Genomic DNA, 27,534 nt, shown 5'->3' on the forward strand with positions numbered 1-27,534 from the left:
CCCAGAAGCTCCACATTCAGACCAGGGAAACAAGGCCTTGTCTAAGAAATTTCCCATCCAGAGATTAAAATAGAAGAAGTGCCAAGACCCAGCCACCTCATCTAGAACAACAGAATAGCACTAACAGCTGCACTGGAGAAGAAGCAGGACCAAATCTGAATAAGATGGAATCTCACTCCAATTCTGTTTTTGGAGACAGGACCTGGGCCTAATCACCTCATTCAAGATTTCATAAATGGGCAGAACCTGGACCTGACATAAAGTGTCTATCAAGAAACTGAGGAGGGGGAGCAGCTAGATGGCGCAGTGGTTAAAGCACCGGCCCTGGATTCAGGAGGACCTGAGTTCAAATCTGGCCTCAGACACTTGACACTTACTAGCTGTGTGACCCTGGGCAAGTCACTTAACCCCCATTGCCTGCAAAAAAACAAAAAAAAAACAAACAAAAAAAAGAAACTGAGGAGGAAGACATGAGTAAACAACAGGAAAATTCCTGATACAATGAAGAAATATTATGGATTAAGAGAATAATACCAAGACAACATCCCAGAATAAGAAAGGAACTCCCTAATAATTACAAGTTGAACCCAGAGAATAAAGGATTTGTCATAGGGACTCTTAGAATGGAAGGAGGAGATGAAGGAAGAACTGAAACATGAGATGAAGGATAAAACTAGAGAATAAACAAAGAGAATCTTAGAACAAACAGATGACAGAAAACCTTACCCAAGTAGTAGAAGCTGAATAACAGAATGAAGTAAGCAGAACGTATTGGCAAATAGAAATATTAAAACAAAGTCCAAAGAATAAAAAATTAGAATACTAAGTGGCTTATGTAGAAAACAGTGACAGAGGCTGGATTTGAAATCTTCCTGATTCCAGTTCTAGTATTCTATTCACTATACCACATAGCTGCCTGTAGGGTGATGGAGTAGGGGTGGGGGTGGAGAAAAGGAGTTGGTTTCCTATTCCTAAGATCATTTGATGGTGAAGTATAACAAAGGCACATGGCAGACGTAGAGGTGTGCTTGCAGGTGGCTTGAGGGGAATCTGTTCAGATCACTGTGTGATCCTTGGCAAGTTACTTAACCTCTGTTTGCTTCAGCTTCCTCAAATATAAAATGAAGTTACACTTGACACTTACTAGCTGTGTGACCCTGGGCAAATCACTTAACCCCAATTGCCTCACCAACAAAACAAAACAAAATATAAAATGAAGTTAATGATAGCACTTACCTTCCAGGTTGTGAGGTTCAAATGAGAGAGAGGGAAAAAAAAATAAGCATTTATATTGTGATGTTCTTCCTATATCTTTGATTTTGTTTTTGTTTGTTTGTTTGGTTTTTTGCAGGGCAATGGGGGTTAAGTGACTTGCCCAGGGTCACACAGCTAGTAAGCATCAAGTGTCTGAGGCCGGATTTGAACTCAAGTCCTCCTGAATCCAGGGCCGGTGCTCTATCCATTGCACCACCTAGCAGCCCCTGAAGCTTCTAATTTAAGGCGACCACAATATAGATTTTAAACATCACAATATAGGGGCAGCTAGGTGGCGCAGTGGATAGAGCACCGGCCCTGGAGTCAGGAGTACCTGAGTTCAAATCCGGCCTCAGACACTTAATGCTTACTAGCTGTGTGACCCTGGGCAAGTCACTTAACCCCAATTGCCTCACTAAAAAAAAAAAAATTAGAAGCTTCAGCACCAGTCTTTGGGCATTGAACATTTATTAAAGCATACAGGTATTCACATGGAGTTCAGAAAGTTAAGAAAAGGCCTATCTAGCTTAGAGTTCTAGCCTGGTACTGTTCTTCCTCAAGGCCTCCGCACAGAGGCAGTCCTTACACACTGCTTCAAGCTGATTGGTTGGCGTCATCCAAATCCATTGGTTTTGAAGGTGTTCTCAAGTTGAGTTCAAAGTCTAGCTTCTGAGAACAATACCTTCAGCAGTCCATCACTCTCACTTAATTCAATCAGTTTAGATTAATCTCCAGGTGGGCCTTTGAGTATCTGCTAAATCCCATTATTTTATCACAATATAATGCTTACTATGTGCCAGACACTGTGCTAAACACTTAAAGATATTATCTCATTTGGTCTTCACAACAATCCTGGGAAATAGATGCTATTATTATCTCCATTTTACAACTGAGGAAACTGAAGCAAACAGTGGTTAACTGACTTGCCCAGGGTTGCACAGTTAGAAGTATCTGAAGTTGGATTTGCATTCAGGTCTTCCTGATTCAAGCCTAGCACTCTATGCACTGTGCCACCAGCTGCCTTTATGAGACAGGTTGCACTAAGCAAAGTGCCTGGCTGAGCTTGTTGGCACAGTGGATAGATTGTGGGCCTGGCATCAAGAAGATTCATCTTCCTGAGTTCAAATCCAGCCCCAGACACTTACTGGCTGTGTGACCCTGAGCAAGTCACTTAACTCTGTTTACCTTAGTTTCCTCAACTATCAAATAAGCTAGAGAAGAAAATCTTTGCCGATAAAATTCAAATGGAGTCACAAAGAGTCAGACATGACTGAAGAACAACAACAAGGAAGTGCCTGGCACATAGCAGATATTTAGCAAATGCTTGTTCCTTTCCTTTCCCCCAACCCTTCCATCTACTATTACCACTCAGCAGCTTCTCCTATCTTTGAGGGTCACCCCATCCAAGTTTATTACCCCCTCCAGACCCTGGTGGCTGCTATCTTCCTGCTTCTTCATTGAGTCCTGTACTTCGATTATGGTCTTTCACCATTCCAATTCTTACTCTCATCCCAGAGGACTTAATATACCCTAACTTCCCAGTTCTTTAGTCTACTAAATTTCCATGACCTCTTACTCCATTCCATATCAACTACAGAGATGATTAGCCTCTTGATTTTGCTACCACGCATAAACGTTGCATGTTCTTGTTTTTCACTCCAAAATTCCTTTATCTGACCCTAATCTTTAATCATTCCATCTTTCCTATGCCTTAAGCCTTCTTCTCCCCTGTTTGTTTGTTTTTTTTTTTTCCTTTCTCTCCAAGTACCTCTCAGTACTTTCTGAAGCCATTAGCGCTTCACTGGATACACTCTCATTCCTTTCTCATTCCAACCCTATGGTCCAAAAATTGGACTCTTACACTCTCCTCCATTCTCAAATTCCTTGTCCCCTGACCCTATCGCCAAAAACACCTTGCCAAATACTTCTATTCATGTATTTCGGAAAAGAGCTAGAGAAAATAAACAAACCCATGCTTAATGGATCCATTGCAAATTTATGTCTATTAACCTCTTCTGGACCCTCCCAGCAGCAAGGTGATCCTTTTACAACTCCCTGATCAATTTTCTATCCCCTGACCACAGTGACTGTTTCAAACCTCCTTTCCTCTTCTTCTACCTCTCCTGACCCTCTCAGATGAGAATATTGCTTCATATTTCACCAAAAAAATGGACACCATTTGGTGAGAGTAGCTCCTTCTTTTCCCCTTCTCCTAATTTCACATTCCTCTGACGTCATCTCTCTCTTCCTTCCCTTTAGTCTCCAGGGAAAAGACAACCCTTATCCTTGCCAAGTACAACTCCTTTATAGTCACCCTTTACCCTTGTCCCCTCCAGTCTTTTCTGACTGTCTACACTATCATCTTTTTTCTCTCTAATCTTCAGTCTCTCTATACTACTGCTTGCTTCCCTGCTTCCTCCAAACATACCCATGTTTTTCCCATCCCTAAAAAAACCCTCACTTATTTTCTGCCAACTATTTTCTTATATAACTCCTTCCCTTCTGTACTAAACTCCTTGGAAAAAAACTTTCTATGCTCACCACTTCCACTTCCTCTTCTATCATTCTCTTCCCACCATTCTCTAAACCTTCTGGTATCTGATTTCCAACCTCCATCATTCAATTGAAGTGGCTCTGAATTGCCAAATCTAATGGCAATTTTCTTTTCAGTCTTCTTCCTTTTTGTCTTCTCTGTAGTGTATGGCATTGTCTTGATCGCCTTCTTACCCTGGAAGATGATCTTTTCTCAATTTTCATAATAGTGCTCTCTCTTGTCTCTCCTCTTACCTGTACAATTGTTCTTTTTCAGTCTCCTTTGCTGGATCTTCATTTATGCTATGCGTATTAAGTTGGAGGATCCCTTGAGACTCTATCCTAGACCTCTTCTCTTCCCCCCTCCCCACATTGTGATCTCATTACCTCCTGTGGATTCAATTATAGCTGATTCACAGATCTATATAGCTGGCCCTATCCTCTTCTCTCCTGGGCTCCAAGCCCACATCACCAACTTCCTATTGGACATTTCAAACTTGATAGCCCAGAGACATCTCAAAGTCAACATGTCCAAAACAGATTAGAATTGGGAAGATAATTTCCCCTAGACCTTCCCATTTTTCTAACTTCCATATATCAAAAGCATCCTCCCAGACATCTAGTTCACCTCCTTGGTGCCATCTCGGATTTCTCACTTTCACTCACCCCACATAATCAGTTGCCATATTCCACCTTTAGAACCTCTCTCATGTATGACTCCTTCCCTATCTTCAGTTACCACCCTAGTTCAAGCCCTCACAGCTAGTCAACTCTGGCTGTGCCATGGACCATGCCAACTCCTTTAGCAACCAGATACTGGCCCAGATTGAGCTGCAGACCCACTGGGACAAGTGCCCCACAGCAGTACTCTACATGTGCAAGAAGCTGAATAAACCTGTAGCTGAAGCTCTCCTTGGTAAATTTAACATGAAGTTGACAAACCCCATTTCTAGGACCCTGGCCAAAGGAAGATCACTTCAAACCTGAACACTAACTGGTACTGAGGTCTGTTGGACCACAGTCTCCAAGTGACCATCTGTGTATCTTCCTGATGTTCCAGTTCTGCATAGAATAATAAATGGCATCTGGTTGGGGAAATGGAGCAGCAGGGGTGGGGTTGGGAGCAAAACTGAATATAATTCTAAAGGGTAAAAAAATTTCCCAAGAAAACTAGAGCTGGGTAGAATCTTTGAAACAAACAAATGAAAAACATGGTGTAGCTCCATGGACTGCTGGGAAGTGTAGTTTTTCTAGGTCGAAATAGAGGTTGGAAGATGGTCTATAGTCACGTGGTCAAGTACAATTGGAACTCTGTAATGGGGTGAAGACCCTTACCAGAGGTGGGAGCTGATTGCAAATCAAGTCTCAGATTGATTTATAACAGGGAGCAGTTGAAGCCTTTCCTGGCTCATTGATCCACTTAAGGAGTGATTTGATTGAACAAAACTAGCTGTATGTTTGAATCTCCCTGCTGCTGAGCATTGCTGTGAATTGATGTATTTATCTACCCTTGGCTTCCTTCCCCTATCCCCTACTCTCATTCCTGCCTTGGCAAAGCAGCATCACTTACTGTTTGGAGTTTTCTGCTTTTTTTGCATATTTGTTTTTTAAACAATTATAGTAAATTTTGTTTCCACATAAAGATAAACTACTTTTATGGGGAAATGAACAGGTGCTTTTGCTATATGGAAAAAATACAGTGATTGCCAGGGTTGTTTGTTTGTTTGTTTTGTGGGGGGTGTTTATTTTTTACAGAGTGTACTATAAAGCAGAGGAATCAGTCAACCAATCCCTGCTCAGTGGCTAAAGAAAGAACAAAATTTCTTTCCTAGTTTGGGGACTCCAAATTTGCTGAATTCCAAGAATATATGGCATAACTAGCTCCCTGAAATAGCAGGTGGAAAGAACAAATATAAACTGGTGTGACCAACTGCCTAGGGATTTAAAAAATAAATCTATGTATCTATATTAATTTTTCTGGAGACACTAAGGAGGGGTTCATATTGGAACCTAGTCTTGGGGGAAATAAATTTTTTTAGTCTTTTCGCTGCTTAAGAGTACACACACTTAAGGGGCAGCTAGGTGACACAGTGGATAGAGAACCAGCCCTGGATTCAGAAGGACCTGAGTTCAAATCCAACCTCAGACCTTTACACTTACTAGCTGTGTGACCCTAGGCAAGTTACTTAACCCCAACTGCCTCACCAAAAATGAATAAATAAATAAAGAAATAAAAAGAGTACACACGCTTAAAACAACCTTGCCTTTTGGGTTTTCTAAATTTTATATGTGTCACCATTCGCTTCTTTGACTCTCCACTCTTTCTAGCTGTGTGACCCTGGGCAAGTCACTTAACCCCAATTGCCTCACCAAAAAAAAAAAAAAATTGATAGTTTTGCTTCTTTTTTGCCTATGCTTATTTGCTCGATTTCCTTTTCTTATTTTATGCTATAGCTACCAGTGATACCTGCAAAGCCAGAACCAAAGCAGAGACAATTGTCTGCAAGATCTTTTTTCTAGAGGCAACAAAAGTAGAGAACCTTCCTGAGAAAGCACTGAGGTGGTGAGAAATCCCCAGAGAGGAGGCATTGGAAACCACTAGGATCTGCAGGGTATCATGACAGCAAGGCTAAGACTTGGACATCCCAGGAGCTCAGGTGTTTAAGGACCTTAGTATTCTTTCCTGGGATGCCATAGAGAAAGCTGAACATCAAAGATCCAGAGACGCCTAACTCCAGAAGGTTAGAGATCAGTGCAGGAATCCAGGTGATTCAGGGCAAACCCAACAAAGGCTGACAAAACTATCCAAAAGCATAGCAATGAGTGAATTCTGGTCCTGGCTAAAGCCCTAGTTTAGGAACTAAGGCTGGAGAGATAACCAAACCTAAGAAAATGCTGACCAATGTAAAAAATTCATTGTAGATTGAAAGATTCTCCCCCTGCTCCCCCCCCCAAAAGGAGTAAATAACTCTATAATAACTACAAGCAGAGACAAAGGGGAAAATTATATTTCACAAAGACTATATACATAAAAAAAGTTCAGGAGGAAAGAATTGGAAGATTAAGTAGTCTATAAGAGAAAGCTTTAACCAAGTAATGGACTACTTGAAAACAAGCAATAGATCAAACAGAAATCAATGACTTCCATGACACTGCAAAAAATATTAGAAAGAAAAATCAAGATTGAAAAAATAAATGTAAGCTATCCAATAGCAAGTCTGGTAGCTGTCGCCAATATTCCAAAAGGCAAACCATATAACTTAATGGCCAAGAATAATTTATCCTGTAAAGTTGAATATAATCCAACAGGGAAAAAAATATAACTTTATTGGAATAAGGAACTTTCAAGCATTTCTAAAGAAAAAACTAGGTGAGCAGGAGCTTTGGTTTTTTTTTTTTTGGGGGGGGGGTGGTGAGGCAATTGGGGTTAAGTGACTTGCCCAGGGTCACACAGCTAGTAAGTGTTAAGTGTCTGATGCCAGAATTGAACTCAGGTACTCCTGACTCCAGGGCCAGTGCTCTATCCACTGTGCCACCTAGCTGCCCCTGAGCAGGAGCTTTAAAATGCAAACACATGAGTCAAAAGAAACTTAGCAATCTAATTTTATTCATTGAAAGAACCTATATGATATATAATGCTAATATTTTAATAGGGGATTAAAAACAAGCATTCCTTCAGAATTCAATATCTTCAAAAGGGTGTTTGAGGGAGTTAAATAAAAACAGAAGACCTAGGGGTAGATTTGTTTTGCTCTCGGGGTTTTAAGAGAAAGGAAGATAAAAGAAATACACTAATGTTGGAAGGAGGAAGAAGTGACACAGATTTTAGGATAAAAATACATCAAACTCAATGGGGAAATAACTGGGTCTGGAGAGAAGAAAATACCAGAGAGCAAAAACAAAACAAACAAACAAAAGCAAACTTCCAGATCCAGAAGGAGTGAATTAAAAGAAAAAATAACTAGAATCCAAGGAGGTCCCTTAGGTTGATGTTTGGGGAACAGCTGAACAAATTTTGTTATTTGAATGTAACGGAATATGATTTTGCTGTAAGAAATGATAAAAGAGATAGTCTCAAAGAATCGTGGGAGGACACACTGAGACTGAATGAAGCAAGCCAATTCAGGAGAACAGTTTACATAAGGATACCAACATTGTAAATAAAAACAGTTTTGAAAGACTTAAGAACTCAAAAATTCAATGCAATGATAAACCATGCCTACAGAGAACATCTGGGGAAACTTGTCACCCACCTCTTGACTGAGAGGTAATGCACTTAAGGTGCAGAAAAAGACAATTTTGGACACAGCTACTAGATGGATTCACTTTGCTTGACTATACGTATTTGTTACAAGAGATTGTTGGGTTTTTTTAACTTTCTCCTAATTTTTAAGGGGAGGAGGATAAAGAAGAGGGGGATTAATAATAGTATCAGAAACAAAGAGAAGACATTGAATTTTTTTTTTGTACGCACAGAAGGAAGTTCAGAAAGAGATATAGACAAGTGAGGTGTAATATGTGGAATTTACTATATACTTTTTAAAATAAGTTTGTGATATGAAACAGATTCACAATCCTCTTTTTAAAATTCTGCTGTATATACAGAAATGCTCTTTTTGGGTGACTGTTTAGAATAAAAAAATGTTTTTTAAAAAAAGAAGTATTGGGGACAGCTAGGTGGCACAGTGGATAAAGCACCAGCCCTCTATACGGGAGGACCTGAGTTCAAATGCGGCCTCAGACACTTGACACTTGCTAGCTGTGTGACCCTGGGCAAGTCACTTAACCCTCATTGCCCTGCAAAACAAAACAAAACAAAACAAAAGGAATAATAAGCATAGCCAATGATGTATTTCTTTCATTGGGATCTATATATCTTTTATGATATCTTTTTTTTTTTTCCTAGCTCTGACAACCTAACTCCATTTCCACCCAAGTCTGGGGCAGTTTTTCCTGAAGACCACCACTGTAAAGCTACATGCTGTGTATGGGGAAGGAGACATGACTTCTGGTTGGCTGACAGATGCTTTGTGGCCAGTTCCTGGGGGGAGCTGAAGTGAGGCCACTGAGACAATCACCAACTTTGCAAACTGGAGATTTCCCTGGAGCCCCAGACATGTAAGAATACCCTACAATACCCCTTGATTTCCAGTGTTTGCTTAGCCACTAAGAGTCTAGATCCTGCCTGCCACTCCTTGCTAGACTGCTGGCCGTACCAGCACAGTTCTCCTCTTACTCTCCACAATGATGGATACTGCAATTATAGAATATTGTAATATGTAAAACTTCCCCAATTTTTGTTTACCACATACCTGTTAAGGAGGTGTACGAGGTATTGGTGAATGTCATTTCTCTAACCAGTATTTGATGGAAGAGAGTAAAACTTGGAAAGAGTAAGTTAAGGATTACCACCTCTATCACTGCCCATCTTGAGAACAACAAAAGAAAAAAGCTTTTATCCAAAACCTCTCTTATCCCAAGACAACAGATGCTTGATGTGTGTTCCAGCCCAATACTGTTCTAGAAGGTAGGATTAGAGTGAAGAAGAGATTGCTTAGCCACCAAGAGTCTAGATCCTGCCTGCCACTCCTTGCTAGACTGCTGGCCGTACCAGCACAGTTCTCCTCTTACTCTCCACAATGATGGATACTGCAATTTATAGAATATTTACTCCATTTTTAGAACATGACACAGTTATCCAGAATTAAGTCCTCTTCCTCAGGGCCACAACACTGAAGGCTGCAGGAGTCTATTTTTTCCAGCTGACTTTGGGAATATTTTAACATTCATATCTAAATTTAGTATAATTCATAAATTAATTTAACATTCATATCTAAATGTCTGTTGAAGTCTTCCACCCTCTGCTTATGAGTTTTGGATACTTTCTTCAAGATTCTTTTCATTTGGGGGCAGCTAGGTGGCGCAGTGGACAAAGCACCGGCCCTGGTGAACTCAGAAGGACCTAAGTTCAAATCCGGCCTCAGACACTTGACACTTACTAGCTGTGAGACCCTGGGCAAGTCACTTAACCCTCACTGCCCCACAAAAAACAAAACAAAACAAAACAAAAAACCCTATTAAAAAAAAAAGATTCTTTCCATTTGCCTCTTCTTTGAAGACAGAATGGGTCAGATTCCAGATCAGATAGTTATCCATTCCACATATAGGTCAGTCATCTTTACAGTACATGGCTCAACCATTGAGACCAAGTCTCAAAATAACCTGAACTTACAACCTGACTTTCAAATCTTTCTATTGCAAAGTATCATATCAACATTTTCAAAAATAACAAAGCCTGTTCAATCACATTGCTCTCACTAAAAAGATTAATGATGATCTTTTTAGTTAGAGCAAAAAAGATCTTTTGTACCATTAATAAATAAAATATGAGTGAGTCAATAAAATAGCATTTGTTAAGTGCCTACTATGTGCCAGGCATTAGCTAAAAAAAGGCAAAAAATAGTCCTTGCTCTCAAGAAGTCCACATTCTAATAGGGAAACACCATGAACACAACTATGTGCAAACAAGATATATACTAGATAAGTTGGGGGTAGTTTCAGAGGGAAAGCAATAAATTAAGAAGAACCAGGAAAGGTTTTTGCTGAAGGCAGGGCTTTTAAGTGATTATTTTTGAAATATTATTTCATCTTTATGTTATCCTTTTTTGTGTCCATAATTATTAGAATAACAGTACATGTAATAATTTATAAGTAAGCAAATATGTGCTAATGGGAGCCATGTGCTGAAAAATTTTTTATTGATAGGAGAACACTGGACTAGATGATCCTTGAGGTCCCTTCCAACAATAAGATTCTGGTTTTTTGTGAACATCTGCCCCGGTTCCTTGATCTTACAAATGCCAGTTGACCACCATCACATTATTTGTCCCCAAAGTATACTTTGGCATGTTCTTCTGGAACCATGAAATCCAAAAAAATAGATACAAACATCCCCAAACAGAACCTTATCAGAAACTTGATGATTTGGGGAGAAAAGGGAAATAAAACAGCGCTTTTTCTTTCCTCTCAGTTCAGAGATTAAAACAAAGAGAATGAATAAATGTGAAGGTATCAAACAGATGGTGGAAATGAAGTAAAAAAAAAAAAAGAGCTTTATTTCCCCAAATGAGTATTTTTTCCCCTTTTTTAATCCTCCTAGGAAATTTGAGTATGAAAGCATTTTGCTGATTATGCACAGTATGCACTTTTAAAGAACTCAAGAATGAACAAAATCTTGGAAACCAATTATTGGGATTTTCTCCGTGGGGACTCGCTAGGCAGGAGGATAAAATCCTCACTGTCAGGGACTAAGGTTGTAGGGGGCTAGCCTGCAGCTAGAAATACTGGGTCAAAATTCTACCTAGAATTTTAAGCAAAATTAGAAAAGACTAAGACCAGAAAAAATGACTCAAGGTCAGGCTGCATTTTATAATCCAGAATCTGACAATGCATCTATGATATGTTTCTACCAGCTGTCCATTTCTTCCTTTTACAATAACTAGTAGTCCTGAATAAGAATATATTACATCACATCATAATTATTTTTGTGCAGCTATCTAATTAGCATAAAAAGAAAATGGCAAGAAGGGAGAAAAAGAGAGAGAGCCAGAATGAGAGGAAGAGAGGTAGAAGGGGTGGGGGGAGGCTCTGAAAGAGGGAAGGAGAGAGAAAAAAAATGAATAGTAATTAACATATCACTGCCAAGAGAAAGTAAGTATGCCAAGCTGTCAAATAATGATGACCTCATGTTACTGTCCTTACCATTGTGATAAAGAGAAGAAACATTTAGGGAGACTAGGCCCAGCCCCACCCTTCCCAACCTAACACTGAGTAATATTTCTCCGAATCCAGTCTTTTGTCTTGGGAGATCCTATTACAGATAGAATCAAAGAGTTAGTACCCTATGTTGACTAGTTACTAGAATAAATACATGAAGAAGGCTCAGGTTGGTCTTTAATTATGTCCTATTCTTATTAGTATTTACAGAGTACCTTATATCTTCAAAATGCTTTAATTAGTTACACTATATGACTTATACTTTGTTTAGTAGATGAGAATTATGATTATATTTAGATAAGATTAGATAAAATATTCATTTAGTGCTTTCTATTTCCAAGACACTGTACTAAGTGCTAGGAATATATACAGGAGTAAAAAGGACAGCTTAGGGAAGAGACCACACATAAAAAGGACCTGTAAAGCAAGGAGTGAGCAAGGTGGAAAGTAAACTAAGCTGGGTTAGAAATGAGCATGGTTGGGGCAGCTAGGTGGTGCAGTGGATAAAGCACCGGCCCTGGAGTCAGGAGGACCTGAGTTCAAATCTGACCTCAGACACTTGACACTTACTATGTGACTCTGGGCAAGTCACTTAACCCCAACTGCCTCACAAAAGAAGAAGAAGAAGAAGAAGAAGAAGAAGAAGAAGAAGAAGAAGAAGAAGAAGAAGAAGAAGAAGTGAGCATGGTTGGCAGGAGTAGTTTGCTCCATGGAGGAACTCACCAATACGGTGAGGAGGTCCTAGGGTAGAGGCATTACCAGCATGAGAAGGCCATTGGGTGATATTTACAGAACAGGACACAGAGTTAATGTGTCTTTGCTACCATCATACACCAGTATGAGGGCAGCTAGTTGGCACAGTAGAGTGTCAGGCCAGGATTTAGGAAGACTCATCTTCCTGAGTTCAAATCTGGCCTCAGACTCTTACTAGCTGTGTGACCCTGGGCAAGTCATTTAACCCTGCTTGCCTCAATTTCTCATCTGTAAAATGAAATGGAGAAATAAATGGCAAAGCACTCCAGTATCTTTGTCAAGAAAACCTCAAATGGAGTCATGAAGAGACAGACACAACTGAAAAATGACTGAACAACAACTGCCAGCATTGGTCCTAAGTGGGATAAGAATTTTTGTTAGGCTAATAAAGAAGTCTTACCTTGATAGAAGAGCTTTGTCATTTCTTAGTCTTAATCCCTACCAAAATAACATAAAGAGGTTGACAGGTATTCTTCCTCTGCCTGTTGTCAGCCCCCATACCTGAGTGCTTCTAAGATAGCAGTGTAGGCTTCATCTCGATGTTTCATTCCGACCAAACTGGTTGACCAATTCTGTAACAGTTGTTTTTTCTCCAAGTTGATAGAGTCTATTTCCGTGCAGGCCTGCGAAAAATAGCATCAGAAGACAGGAAGTTTAGTTTACAAATAGAGTTTGGATGTTCATTTTACCTAAGAATAAAGTAAAAATAAACAAATAAATAACCATTCTGAACTCTTACATATTCTACCCTCTTCTATTTCTCTTCCTACACCCATCACCACTCCTCAGTCTCCTTCTCTGGCTCATCAAAATCCATCATGCACACACACACACACACACACACACACACACACACACACACATAACCTATATCAGATTACCTGCTGTCTAGAGGAGGGGGGAGGGAGGGAGAAAAATCTGAAATTGGAAAGCTTGTATAAACAAAATTTGAGAACTATCTTTACATGTAACAGGAAAAAAAATATTTTATTTAAAAAAAAAATCAAAATCCATCATGGTCTCTAAATCTAGGTGTTTCCTGAGGTTCTGATCTGAGCTTCTTTACACTTTCTCTTGGTGGACCTCATCAGCTCCACGTGGTTAATTATCATTTCATGCAAATGCTTCACAGATCAATTTATCCAATCCACAGTCTTCCCATAAGTTATTTTCTCCTGGATCACTACCTGTCAATTAGACATTTTAGGGGCAGCTAGGTGGCACAGTGGATAAAGCACCAGCCCTGGATTCAGGAAAAGATGAGTTCAAATCCGGTCTCAGCCACTTGATACTTCCTAACTGTGTGACCCTGGGCAAGTCACTTAACCTTACTGCCCCACCAAAAAAAAAAAAAAAGACATTTTAAAACTGTTTAGTCATGTTGGAGTTGCTCTCATTTCATCAGCAGAACTTCATGTAAGTCTTTCCAGTTTTTCTGAAATCCATCTGCTTATCATTTCTTATACCACACTAGAATTCTATTACATTCATATACCACAGTTTGTTTAGCCATTCCCCAATTAATGGACATCCCCTCCATTTCCAATTCTTTGTCATCACAAAAAAGATCAGTTCTAAATATTTTTGTACATGTGGGTCACTTTCCCTTTTTGATGATCTCTTTGGGATATAGACATAGTAGTGGTATTCCTGGGTCAAAGGGTATGCACAATTTTATAGCCTTTTGGGCACGGTGCCAAATTGCTCTTTAGAATGGTTGGATCAGTTCATACCTCCACCAACAGTGCATTAGTGTTCCAATTTTCCCACATCTCCAGCATTTATCATTTTCTTCTTTTGTCATATTATCCAATTGGATAGGTATGAGGTGGTACCTCAGAGTAATTTTAATTAGCATTTCTCTAATCAGTAGTGATTGAGAACATTTTTTCATATGGCTGTAAATAGTTTTAATTTCTTCATCTGAAAACTGCCCATTCATATCCTTTGACCATTTCTCAGATGGGGAATGACTTGTATTCTTATAGATTTGATTCAGTTCTCTATTTATTTTAGATATGAGGCCTTTGTCAGATACACTGGCTATAAAAATTATTCCCCAGATTTCTGCTTTATTTCTCATCTTGTTTGCATTGGTTTTGTTTGTGCAAAACCTTTTTAATGTAGTCAAAATGCTCCACTCTGCCTTTGCTAATGTTCCCTAGCTCATCTTTAGTCATAAATTCTTCCCCCCTCCATAGATCTGACAAGTACACTATTCCTTCCTTTTCTAATTTGCCTATGGCATCACCCTTTATGTCTAGATCATGTACCCATTTTGACTTTATTTTGGTGTATGATATAAAATGTTGGTCTATGCTTAGTTTCTGCCATGCTATTTTCCAGTTTTCCCAGAATTTTCTGTCAAATAGTGAGTTCTTATCTTGGAGACTAAAATCTTTGAGTTTATCAAACAGGAGATTGCTGTGTTTTATATACCTAATTTATTCCACTGATCCACATCTCTATTTCTTAGCCAGTACCAAACAGTTTTGATGATTGCTGCTTTATAATATAGTTTTAGATCTGGTACAGCTACACCACCTTCCCTTTGTATTTTTTTTGAGGGGTGAGGCAATTGGGGTTAAGTGACTTGCCCAAGGTCACACAGCTAGTAAGTGTTAAGTGTCTGAGGCCAGATTTGAACCCAGGTCCTCCTGAGTCCAGGGCCGGTGCTCTATCCACTGTGCCACCTAGCTGCCCCTTTCCTTTGTATTTTTTCCATTAATTCCCTTAATATACTTGACCTTTTGTTCTTCCATATGAAATTTGTTATTATTTTTTCTAGCTCTATGAAATCATTTTTGGTAGTTTGATTGGTATGGCACTGAATAAGTAAATTAATTTAGGTAGAAATGTCATGTTTAGTATATTAGCATGGCCTACCCCTGAACAATTTATATTTTTCCATTTGTTTAGATTTGATTTTATTTGTGTGAAAAGTGTTTTGCAATTGTGTTCATATAGTTCCTGGGTTTGCCTTGGCAGGTGGACTCCCAAATATTTTATATTGTCTATAGTTATTTTAAAGGGAATTTATCTCGCTATCTCTTGCTGTTGGACTTTGTTGGTCATATATAGAAATGCTGATGATTTATGAGTGTTTATTTTCTATCCTGCAACTTTGCTAAAAGTTGTTCATTGTTTCAAGCAGTTTTTAAATTAATTCTTTAGTTTTCTCTAAGTATCGTCCAGAGTGATAGTTTTGTTTCTTCCTTGCCTATTCTAATTCCTTCAATTTCTTTTTCTTCTCTTATTGCTAAAGCTAACCTTTCTGGTACAATATTAAATAATAGTGGTGATAAGGGACATCCTTGTTTCACCCCTGATCTGACTGGGAATGCTTTTTATTTATCCCCATTACATATAATGTGTGCTGATGGTTTAAGATAGATACTGTTTATCATCTTAAAGAAAGTCCCACTTATTCCTATGCTCTCCAGTGTTTTTAACAGGAATGGGTGCTGTATTTTGTCAAAAGCTTTCTCTGCATCTATTGAGGTAATTATATGATTTTGGTTAGTCTTGTTTTTGATGTGGTTGATTATGTTGATAGTGTTCCTAATATTGAACCAGTCGTGCATTTCTGGTATAAATCCTGCCTGGTCATAATGTATTATCCTGGTGATAAATTGCTTTAATCTCTTTGCTAATTTTCTATTTAGATTTTTTATGTTAACAATCATTAGAGAGATTGGTCTATAACTTTCCTTCTCTGTTTTTGCTCTTCCTGGATTAGGTATCAGTCCCATGTTGGAGTTTGTTAGGATTCCTTCTTCATCTATTTTACCACATAGTTTGTATAGTATTGGAATTAATTGTTCTTTAAATGTTTTGTAGAATTCACTTGTAAACCCATCTGGCCCTGGAGAATTTTTTCTTATGGAGTTCATCGATGACTTGTTCAATTTCTTTTTTAAAAATGGGCATATTTAAGGATTTTATTTCTTCCTCTGTTAATCTGGGCAGTCATTATTTTATTTTATTTTTTTTAGTGAGACAATTGGGGTTAAGTGACTTGCCCAGGGTCACACAGCTAGTAAGTGTTAAGTGTCTGAGGCCGGATTTGAACTCAGGTACTCCTGACTCCAGGGCCGGTGCTCTATCCACTGAGCCACCTAGCTGCCCCCAGTCATTATTTTTAAAAAATATTCATCTGAGGGGGCAGCTAGGTGGCGCGATGGATAGAGCACCGGCCCTGGATTCAGGAGGACTGTTCAAAGACATTGGGCAGTTCTTCTTGATGATGTTATGAAATATGCTTCTTAGGCTCTTTTTGGATCATGGTCCTCAGATAATCCTCATGTTTCCCAATATTCTTAGATTGTCCCATCCTGAATCTATTTTCCAGTTCTGTTGTTTTCTGAAGAAGTATTTATGTTTTCTTCTACTTTTATGTTCTTTGATTCTGCTTTACTTCTTTCCCTTGTCTCATTGAGTCAATAGCTTCCACCTGCCCATTCTGATTCTTAAGGAACTATTTTGTACCTCCTTTTCCATTTGGCTAATTGCATTTTTTTAATGAGTTGGTTTTCCTCAGTCAATTTTTGTCCATCTTTCCCCAAGCTATTGACTCTCTCTTGCATAAATCTCATTTATTTTCCAATTTTTCTTCTACCTCTCTTATTGTTTTTATGAAATTCTTTTGAACTCTTTCAAGAGGGCATTTTGGTCTCAAGACCAATTTCTCTTCCCCTTTAAGGCTTCACATGTAGGTATTTTGGCATTGCTGTCCCTTCTTCTGAGTTTATATTTTGATCCTCCCTGTCACTATAATAATTTTCAATGGTGAGGGTTATTTTCTGTTTCTTATTCATATTTTAGCTACTTATGTGCCTTTTAAGGTTGAGTTCTACTCCTGGAGTACAGTGTTCAGTGGGGGCCAGGAGCCCAGTCACTGGCTTTCTGCTCTGAGGCCTCAGCTGCTTGCAGCTTGCTCACTGCACTGGAGTGGTCCAGCCTATTGGGCCTGTTGGGTAGCATATATCCCAGCTGGAAGATTGCCTTTTGTGTTGGGGCTGGAGGCCTCACAACTGGCTTGCTATGCCACTAGCTTGCTGAGCTAGGACCTCAGGTACTCAACTCCTGATCTGTGCTGTGATTAAGATCCTTTTGTTTGTTTGCCCTTGAATGCAGATCCAACTATATTATTCCTCTTTTTAATAACCTCTACTAACTTCATATTATCTTTATGTCTTTGTTTAGATTTTAAAGCCTCACAAAACCTGGCCCCAGGCATATTAGGAATTATTTCCCCCTCCCACAATCTATGATTCAGCCAAAATGGCTTTCTCTCTGATGCTCACAAGTGGCCCTTCATCTGTCATCTTCATGCCTTTGTACTGATCATCTCCCATTTCTGTAATGTACTCTGCTTCTACTTCTCATAGAAAACTTCTCTAACTTCAAGGCCTATTTTCTTCTTTTTTGGGGATGGGGGGCAATGAGGGTTAAGTGACTTACCCAGGGTCACACAGCTAGTAAGTATCAAGTGTCTGAGGTCGGATTTGAACTCAGGTCTTCCTGAATCCAGGGCCAGTGCTTTATCCACTGCGCCACCTAGCTGCCCCGAGGCCCATCTTCTTTATGAAGCCTTTTCTGAACCCCGAGCTACTCGTACCTTCCCTCCCTCCCCAACTTTTATTTAACTACTTTGTATTTATGCTCTTTTTATTTTTTTTTAATTTATGTACTTATTGTCCTCCCCATTAAACAATAATCTTCTTGAAAGTAGAAACTATTTTCTTTTTTTTTGTTTCTAGCCTTTGAACAGGAAAAAATGGAATGTCCCGAAGAACTCAGAATGTTCCTCTGCCTCATACCCTGTGGCTGTCAAGGTCCTTTGGAATCCTAACTGTCACCTAGTGTTTTAATATTCTCCCAGCTTTGTATCATCTGCAAGTTTGATGAAAATGCCACTGATGCCTTTATCCAAGTTACTGATAAAAATGTTAAAGAACACAGGGCCAAAAACAGATCTCTGGGTTCCCCTATCAAAGAATTTTTGCATTAATTACTACTTCTGAAACCATCCAACCTATTTCAAAATCACCTGATAGTATTAGTATCTATCCTGTATCTCTCTATTTCCCCACATGAATAATATGAGATAGTTATCAAAAGCTTTGCTAAGAACCAGGACATCATTGTGCACAATGACAGTAATATTGTCTGATGAAGAACTGTGAACGACTTAACTATTCTTAGCAATACAATGATCCAAGACAATCCCAAAGGATTGTCATAGCATCCACTTCCAAAGAAAGAACTGATGTTGATTGAACACAGACTGAAGCATACTTTTTTTTTCACTGTCTTTCATTTTTTTCCTTTTATTTGAGTTAGCTTATACAAAATGACTACTATGGTAATAATTGCACATGTATAACCTCTCTCTGATTGCTTACTGTCTTAGGGAGGGAGGATGGAAGGGACAGGAGGAGGAATAGAATTTGGAACTCAAAACTTTAAATAAAAATGTGTATTATTAAAAAAAAAGAAAGCTTTGGGGTGGTTAGGTGGCACAGTGGACAGAGCATTGGCCCTGGATTCAGGAGGACCTGAGTTCAAATCCAGCCTCAGATACTTGATACTTACTAGCTGTGTGACCCTGGCAAGTCATCTTAACCCTCATTGCCCCACAAAAAACAAAAACAACAACAACAACAAAAAGCTTGCTAAAATATATGTAGACTATATAAACAGCTTTCCCCTCACCTACTAGTGTAGCCATATTGCTAAAAGAGCAACTTGGTTAATTCTGGCATGACTTGCTAATGAAGCAATTCTGGATCTTTGTAATCCCTGCTTACCTATCTAGATATTCACCAATCATCTCTTTACTGTTCCATTTAAAAATTTTCCCAGGAATTGAAGTCAAGATTACTGGCTGATAGTTTGCAGCTTCTCTACTCTTCCCTTGCTGGGACTCTCCAGTCCTGTGTTCACTTCTGGATACTAAGATATACATCGATAAGCCAGAGAGCATCCAGAGAAAGGTAAACAGGTTAAGGTAATCCCTTGAGTCCATGTCATATAAGGATTATTTGAAGCAATGGTCATGTTTGGCTTGGAAAAGAGGAGGTTTGGGAGTGAGAGGATGATAGCTGTATTGAAGTATTTGAAGGGTCATCATATGGAAGAGGGATTCCATTTGTTTTGAGCGGCCCCTAGATTTCCCTCTTTGCAACTTCCACCCTTTGGCTTTAGGAAAAACTTCTCAATAATTGGAACTGTACAAAAGAGGAATGGGGCTTCTTTGGGAGATGGTGAATTCCTTTGTTTGGAGGTCTTCAAGTAGAAACTGGATAAGCATTTGTCAGGTATGTTATAATGGAGTTTCCCCTCATGTATAGGTTATACTAGATGACCTCTGAGGACCCTTTTAGGTCACAAATTTTATAATTAACACATATTTATGAAGATGATAAAGAGAAGCAAGAAATTTGCCTGAGTATTCCCAAATTTCCCTAGGAAAAAAAAAAGTTAAATTAAGCCTCTCCACAGATTCTGCAGCTGCAAAACCTATATAAAGATGTACTGAAACAATCTTCTAGCTTAAGATAACCTAGAAGGTCTTCAGGAAAGGTCTGTCTCACCTGAGTAAAAGAGTAGCACAGCTTAGCACAGAGGGTGCCTGGGCAAGCCAGCAGAAGGCTCTTAGCCACAGCACACATCAGCAACTAAAGACCTGAGGTCCTAGCTCAGCAAGCTAGTGGCACAGCAGGGCAATTGTGAGGACCTGAGCCCCAACCCAGAAGGTAATCTGCCAACTGGGGTATCTGCTACCGAACAGGCCCAACTAGGCTGAGCCACTCTAGTGCAGTGAGCAAATTGCAAGCCAGTGACTGGTCTCCTGTCCCCAGCAAGAGAAGCTTGGGACAGTGCACACTGTACCTCAGGAGCAGAGCTCAACTTTAAAAGGCACAAAAGAGGCAAATATATTAATAAGAAACAGAAAAGAACCGTCACCACAGAAAATTACTATGGTAAGAGGGAGGATCAAAAAATAAACTCAGAGGAGGAGTTGCTAAAATGCCTACATGTAAAGCCTTAAAGGGGAAGAGGAATTGGTATTGAGACCAAAAAGCCCTTTTGGAAGAGCTCAAAAAGGATTTCATATCCAAATAAGAGAGGTAGAAGAAAAATTGAGAAAAGAAATGAGAGTTATGCAAGAAAGAGTCAATAGCTTAGAAAAACATATTTATTGAATTCTTATTATGTGTAGGGCACTGTTCTAGGTGGGATGATACAAAAGAAATAATTTAGAACTCCTGCCACATAAGAGTTTACTATCTGATTGGGATGACAAAAAATTAAGACATAATATGTTCATAGCATAAGAGCTTTATACTTTACACATCATATAATTCAATTCTTTTATTTTACAAATAAGGAAATTGAGGCCCAGAGATATTTAAGCAATGTTTTCAGGGTCCTAGAAGTAGCAAGTAGCAGAACCAAGATTTGAATTGAGGACTTCTGAGTCCAAATTCAGTGCTCTTTCTATAAACCACATTTTCTCAGGATAAGGGCTATATACATATTAGAGTTTAAAAGTGATCTCTTACCTCACCCACTGCTTGTCTTACTGTTTTTGTGTCTTCAGACTGGGCAGCTAATTGAGCTTCATATAAAGCAATATGCTCTTCTAACTGGTTGGCATTCCTAGTGAGCCGGTCCACGTACAGGTCCTGAAAAATTAGAAGACAAGATATACAAATATAAATATATATCCTAGAGGAGACATTGGATCACTAAGATTCAGAGTAGGGTTAGAATCCAGGTGAGAAGAAACATCTATTCTGTGATGTTTGTCTCAAATCCATCAAACCAGACCAGTCCAGTGAGGTCAACAGTTCTTCTCTGTAGGAGTCATGCTATTATCAAACTTAAGCCTTCCTTAGTAAATTTCATATACTAAATAGGAATGGTTACATATATGTTCAACTTGTCAATTACCTGCTTTTTCTTCTCAAGTTCTGCATTCAGCTTCTCAACTTCAGCCTTTTTCACCACCTGTTTCATTACACTGATATCATCTCGTACATCCTGGTCTATATTCTGCAGGTAGAACAGACGCAATGTCAAGCTCTCCATCTCGCTCTGTAGAGAAGCCACTGGAGAGAGAGAGAGAGAGAGAGAGAGAGAGAGAGAGAGAGAGAGAGAGAGAGAGAGAGAGAAGATGAATGTTATTTATCAAAATAACCTTTTCCCTGATATTTGAAAATCAAGAAGTAAAGAATAGTGGCTTCTCTGACCCTCCAATCCCATTGGAATGAGGGTGATATCCTACTACTTAAATCCAAAAGTCCAGTCTTAACCTTCAAAGATCTTATGATCTTATGAAAGAAAACTAAATGAAGTTTTAGCCTCATAAAATGAAATAAACCGTTCCATTTCCTAGATTCATAAGAATTCCTTCCTATGTTTTGTTTTAATTTTGCAGCATTCCTCTTTGCAGAAATGTTGGAAAATCTACAGCTTTTAAGGGGAAATATATTTTTTTAATGAAGAAACATCTATCTTGAGGGGATAGGATGTATCGGTATAGTAATGTTAGAAAGTTGTCTAATATCTTTACATGGGCCTCATCTCTGTGGTACTTACAATTTTAGTTTCAGATTCAGAAATGTGTCATTTACTGATACATGATCAATTGATTCATCAATAAGAATTCATCAAGTGCCTATTCTGGCCCAGGAACTGTGATAATACACTGGGTTATTCACTGGTGAATGTATTCACACTAACTCAACTCAAAGATGATTGATTTGCTGCCTACCATGTCAATTTATTAATTTGTAATCATAAATAATGCTTGTTTGGCATTGAGCCAGAAGAATGGGTTAATGCACGTGTGGTAAAAAGTGAAAGCTTTTAGAGTTGGTTAGCGATAACTGAAGGACACCAGTTTTTGAAGGACCACCCTTTCGGGGAGGAGACCCTGACGAACAGCCGTGAGTCTGCTAAGCACTCCACTTCCGGGGTGCGAGCTTAAAGGCAAGGAGAGAATGGAAGTGGTGCCTTTTCTCTCCTCGCCTGCTCGCTCGCTCTGCACACACACGCTGACTCAGGTTCGACGGCATGGTCCTTGGTGATCAGCCTGGTCCTCTGTAATAGCACGTGCTTGACGCGGTTCTCAGCCTCAGAGGTGGCCTTGGGTTTTTGATGAGTTCTATACGGAATATAGACTAAACTTAGATCTAAGACTATTTATTTGTATTTCTACTTTCCTATTTCTCTAATCAGCATCACCTTGTTTGTTGGTTAATTAATTCCCAAACAATAAAAGCTAAGTAATCCATTTCTAAACTAAAGCTCAGAGGTTTCTTTCTCTTACTGGTCTGGGAGATATATAAGGGAAAGGTTAAAGGGAAGTTTAATGCTCTTATATCCAATTTTAAATCTCACACATGGTAGGATGATGCTTTGATTTGGTTTGACCTTATCTGGGCAAGCTAGTACAAGAAACAAGCAGTCACAATTTGGGAACCAAGACAATAAGGTGAATGGGATAGACTAGAGATGGTCAGCACAGCCAAAGTTGAGACTTGAAGTATTAGATATATATGTGTATGTGTATATGTGTATATATACATACATGTATACATCTGATTATATTATATATAATCATATATAATAATGATAAATATTTTTATAATAAACTTTATTTATAGTTTTGAGTTCCAAATTGTATCTCTCCTCTCCCTCCCCTCCCCACTCTCTGAGGCAGTAACCGATCAGATATGGGTTATGCATGTGCAATTATGTAAAACATTACCATATTATTCATTTTGTACAAGAAAACTTGAATAAAAGAAAAAAATGAAAGTGAAAAATAGTACGCTTTAGTCTGTGTTTAATCAATATCAGTTCTTTCTTTGGAGGTGGGTAATACCTTTCATCAATAGTCCTTTGGGATTGTCTTGGATCATTGTATTGCTGAGAATAGTTAAGTCATTCACAGTTCATCAAATAATATTGCTGTCTCTTCTATGCACAATGTTCTCTTGATTCTGCTCACTTCACTATACATCAGTTCATACAAGTCTTTCCAGACCTTTCTGAAATCATCCTGCTTGTCATTTCTTAGAGCACAATAATATTCTATCACCATCATAAACCACATTTTATTTACCCATTCCCCAATTGATGGGCATCTTTTTGCTTTCCAATTCTTAGCCACTACAAAAAGAGCTTCTATAAATATTTTTGTACAAATAAGTCTTTTTCTCATTTTGGGGATATAAACCTAGCAGTGGTATTGCTGGATCAAAGGATATTCACAGTTCTATAGCCCTTTGGGCATGTGAACTAGGTTTTAAGGAGAAGTTTTTCAGCAGGCAAAGGTATGTTTGTATAGGGAAACCATTCCAGGTATAGAGCATAATAGTCACTGAGGCATGAAAGGGCAGGGTAAATACAGAGAGCCTCAAGTAGCTTGGTTAGCCTACAACACAGCATGTGTAAAAGGAAATATTATTCAATAAAGTTGGACAGATAGTTTGGAGATGCTCAAGAAATCAAATTATCTACAAGAAAATTGCAGCATAAATAATGAATTATAACAAAGCACCTTCATGTTCTTTGGGAATATTTCTATAAAACTATGATAACTGGCTGGTTTGTCCTTCTGTTCTAGAGAAATGATTATTTAAAATCACAGCAGCATCCTTTTCCTCTGGATAGTATGAGATAAATACTGAAATTATTGTCCTCCAGCTTTCCTTTTCATAAAAGTCATGATGATTATCATGCTTTATATGACCTCATCATTACAATATTATCTTTCATTTTGACAGACTTTCATAATGCCATAATTTTAAAATTCATTTATTATTTTGATATTTTAGGTTGACTATTTTCTAATTGACCCATTACTTGTCAACAGAAACATGTCTCCAAATCACATTTAGGATGGATTACTTCTGGCAAGATTTCCTTTAAACAACTAATATCCTTAATTTCTACAATTGAATTAATCCTCTGTCCATTGCAGAGGATTTAACACTTTTCATAAACTCAATTAGTAGAGAAGCTTAATTAACAAAAGATCAAAGATAGATAAAAGAAGATTTTTGTTTTAATAGTGTTAGAACCATTATGGAAAGCAATTTGGAATTATGTAAATAAAGGGTCTAATATGTCCATACCCTTTTGACTGAGAGATTCTATTACTAAGTTCAAAGGCTATTGATAAGAAGAAAGTCCTCAAGTACACCAAAATATTTTTAGCAGCACTTTTTGTGATAGCAAAGAACTGGAAACAAAGTAGATGCTTATTAGTTGGGGAATAGCAAAATAAATTGTGCTATGTGGCTATAATTGAATTATTACTGTAATAATGGAATATTACTGTGAAATGACAAATATGATGAATAGAGAGAAGCAGAGTGAGATCTATATGAATTGGAGCAGAGTGAAGTGAGCAAGGCCAAGAAAAACGATACATGACTAAAACAATGTTACCTTAAAAAAACCAATGAACCACACTAAAAAAAAGTATCAAATTTGAATCTTGCAAAATTATAAAAAACAAGCGTGGCTTAAAAGAAGAGCCAAGAGGTGAAAGGTCCATTAGTGTTATACATTGCATGTATTTTCAGACTTTTTGGGTGTTGTATTGATTTATTAATCAATTGTGTTGACTTTTTCTTCTTTTAGTCTTTAAAATTACTGTTTTTAATATGGGATATAGTACCGATTTGTTGGGCAATTGGAATGCATTGATTAATAAACTGATATGCTTGATATGTAACAGATTAATGTGTCAAGTATCAGGTATTTGCTGTATGCCCAAAGCCTCAGTATGTGGTTAGTTTTAATGTATAAGTAAAGGATAAATGAAATGTCATTATTAGGGAGGCATGAGAAAATTAATAATATTCAAGCCCTAAGCTTGTTTAGTGAAATTTTGCTATTTGAGGTAAAAATTCTCTTGACTATAATTTACTATTGTTTCAAGTTTTTGTTGTCTAAATTGTCATGAAGTCAATAGTACAACTACTTCCTTTCTGAAGAGGAAATTTCCTCACCTGGTTAAACCTGAGCCTTGTTTTTGATATCCTGTGACTACATGATTATAGCAGTCAGACATGAATTGGACCTGGAATCAAACACAACTAAGGGAGTTTTCCCCGTTATGGTATATGTCAGGCTAGTCTGTGCCCTTAAAGGGACAAGTCTTGACATTGTTAAAACTATGTCTCTCCTTTTCCTTTCATGGCAAATTTCTGTAATAAGGCAGGTGAGCAATAGATGTTTTTAAGTACAATACTAAATCTATTAATTAATAGATTGATACTGGAACATCTCTGAATTACTAGTATGAAAAATCTTACAATTTAAAGCTGTATTTATGGTCAAATTATAATATAAGGATAATATCCTTTAAAAGGGTAAATTAGACAAAGTAATAAGACAAAGATAAAATATAAAGGTTTTCCAAGTAAATGAACTAATGAGTTTTGAGAAATTAACAGGCTTAGACTGTTTTCTCTAAGAACTATATACATATGTATATGATTGGCTTCCAAATATATCTTATATGGAAATTTAAGATGAGTATGTTTTAGTGATAAGTTTTCAAAATTAGATTAAGGATTGTACACATAAAATTTTATTGATTATTGTAAAGGAAGTAAAATTATTTTCACATTTTTAAACTATCTGTCTGATGATTTTAAAAGACAGAAGAGTTCATTTTACAACTTAGACCCACATGAATTTTTTTAAAAATGTAAATGAATTTAAAAAAAAGATTCTTACATAAGAACAGTGTTTATGTAATGAAAGAAACAGCAACTGAAATTCTCTGAAATATCAGGTTTGGATAACCAAATGTAAGAGATTGTAATAAACTTAATTAAGTCTTATTACTGGGAAATTTTAGCAGAATTATCTAGGAATCTCTACAAGTGATTTGGAACCAGAGAAACAGAGTCCCCTTCAGAGTTGTCCTGAGAATTAAACCTATTGCAGAATGCCTAAGAGAAGATATTACAGGACCAGATAACTACATGAGACATCTGGAACTCAAAATGTGCTGATTAAATGGATATTGGGAGTGGGTTACTAGGATACAAGGAGATTTGATTTTAATGAATGTTGATGACCATTACTCTTGCCTTTTGCTTTATGGTGTTTATATATATGTTTTGTTTTCTCAGTCACCTTGGGAACATGTAAATCTCCCCTCTCAGATTTAGTCTGTAACTTGACTTAAGTAATTCTGATTATGAATGTATGAAAAAACTTATAGATTTGGATTACAGATAAGTGATCCATTGAGGGGTGGGAGAGTGGGCTGCCCATTCTCCCATGAATCAAAAGGGGGAAATTGAAAGAATTAAGGGAATTGGAGCAGCAAGTGGTTAATTGTGGTAATTGAATGAACCATACTGACTCCATCTTGTGACTCGATTTTGGAGCTAGTTCAGTTCCCTTTCTATTCAGTTAAGAGGTCTAGTCCAATATCTGTCCTATGAGAAAACTTTACTCAGTTGTGGGAACTGTGAGGGAAAACTTTTATTGCATTGTTTGAAGCTAGCCTTGCATGTCTGGGAAACTGGACCACCTCTACCTACTGTTTAGAGACCCTTAACTAAGGATCAGAAACCCAGTCAGATCCAAAGATTGATGCAAGTAGTTTTCTCATAATTCTATATCTCAAGCAATCCATATGTTTTATCTAAAAACTGGCCCCATACTATTCAATCAGTTACTGTTTCCATGTTCCTTTAGGGGGAAGTACAAAAATACTTTTTCTAAAGGTGAGGAATTGTATCTGTTGCTTTTCCCCTCCCACTTTGGAAAGTTCCCTAATCTTTTCTCCAATTAGAAATCAGATTACCTATGTATCCTGGTTGTTTCCTTTTAATTAATTGGCCTTATTTGATGGTTTTTAGTGTATAAAAATGTCTCTCCCTGTATTTGGGGTCCAGTGCCAAAACTAAGGAAGGCGGTTCTAATTTGTTGGGCAACTGGCATGAATTGCTTAATAAATACAAATGCTCAGAAACTAGAGCTTTTGTTTCCTGTTATTTCATCTTTCACCCAACATAGATGACATTCTGGTTGGGGAAGAGGAAGGGATACTGGAGGGAACTATGGTGATGTAAACAAACAAAAGACATCAATAACTTATTTTTTAAAAATACTATTCAATGAGAATCAAGGGAATGTCCATCAATTGAGGAATGATGGAAAAAGCTGTGC

At 37.9% G+C, this 27,534-nt stretch overlaps 1 protein-coding gene across 1 annotated transcript in view; it reads right to left on the reverse strand.

The window, feature by feature from the left end:
• CCDC40 (coiled-coil domain containing 40) overlaps positions 1 to 27,534 on the reverse strand; it is a 114,150-nt gene that overhangs the window by 53,408 nt on the left and 33,208 nt on the right. The window contains exons 8-10 of the mRNA XM_044005216.1: positions 21,277 to 21,434; positions 20,886 to 21,008; positions 12,817 to 12,938 (exon numbers count right to left, since the gene is read on the reverse strand). Of these exons, the coding sequence (XP_043861151.1) occupies positions 12,817 to 12,938; positions 20,886 to 21,008; positions 21,277 to 21,434 (403 nt within the window). The remainder of the gene's footprint in view (positions 1 to 12,816; positions 12,939 to 20,885; positions 21,009 to 21,276; positions 21,435 to 27,534) is intronic.

This window comes from Dromiciops gliroides, chromosome 4, assembly GCF_019393635.1.
Source record: "Dromiciops gliroides isolate mDroGli1 chromosome 4, mDroGli1.pri, whole genome shotgun sequence".
Taxonomy (NCBI): Eukaryota; Metazoa; Chordata; class Mammalia; order Microbiotheria; family Microbiotheriidae; genus Dromiciops; species Dromiciops gliroides.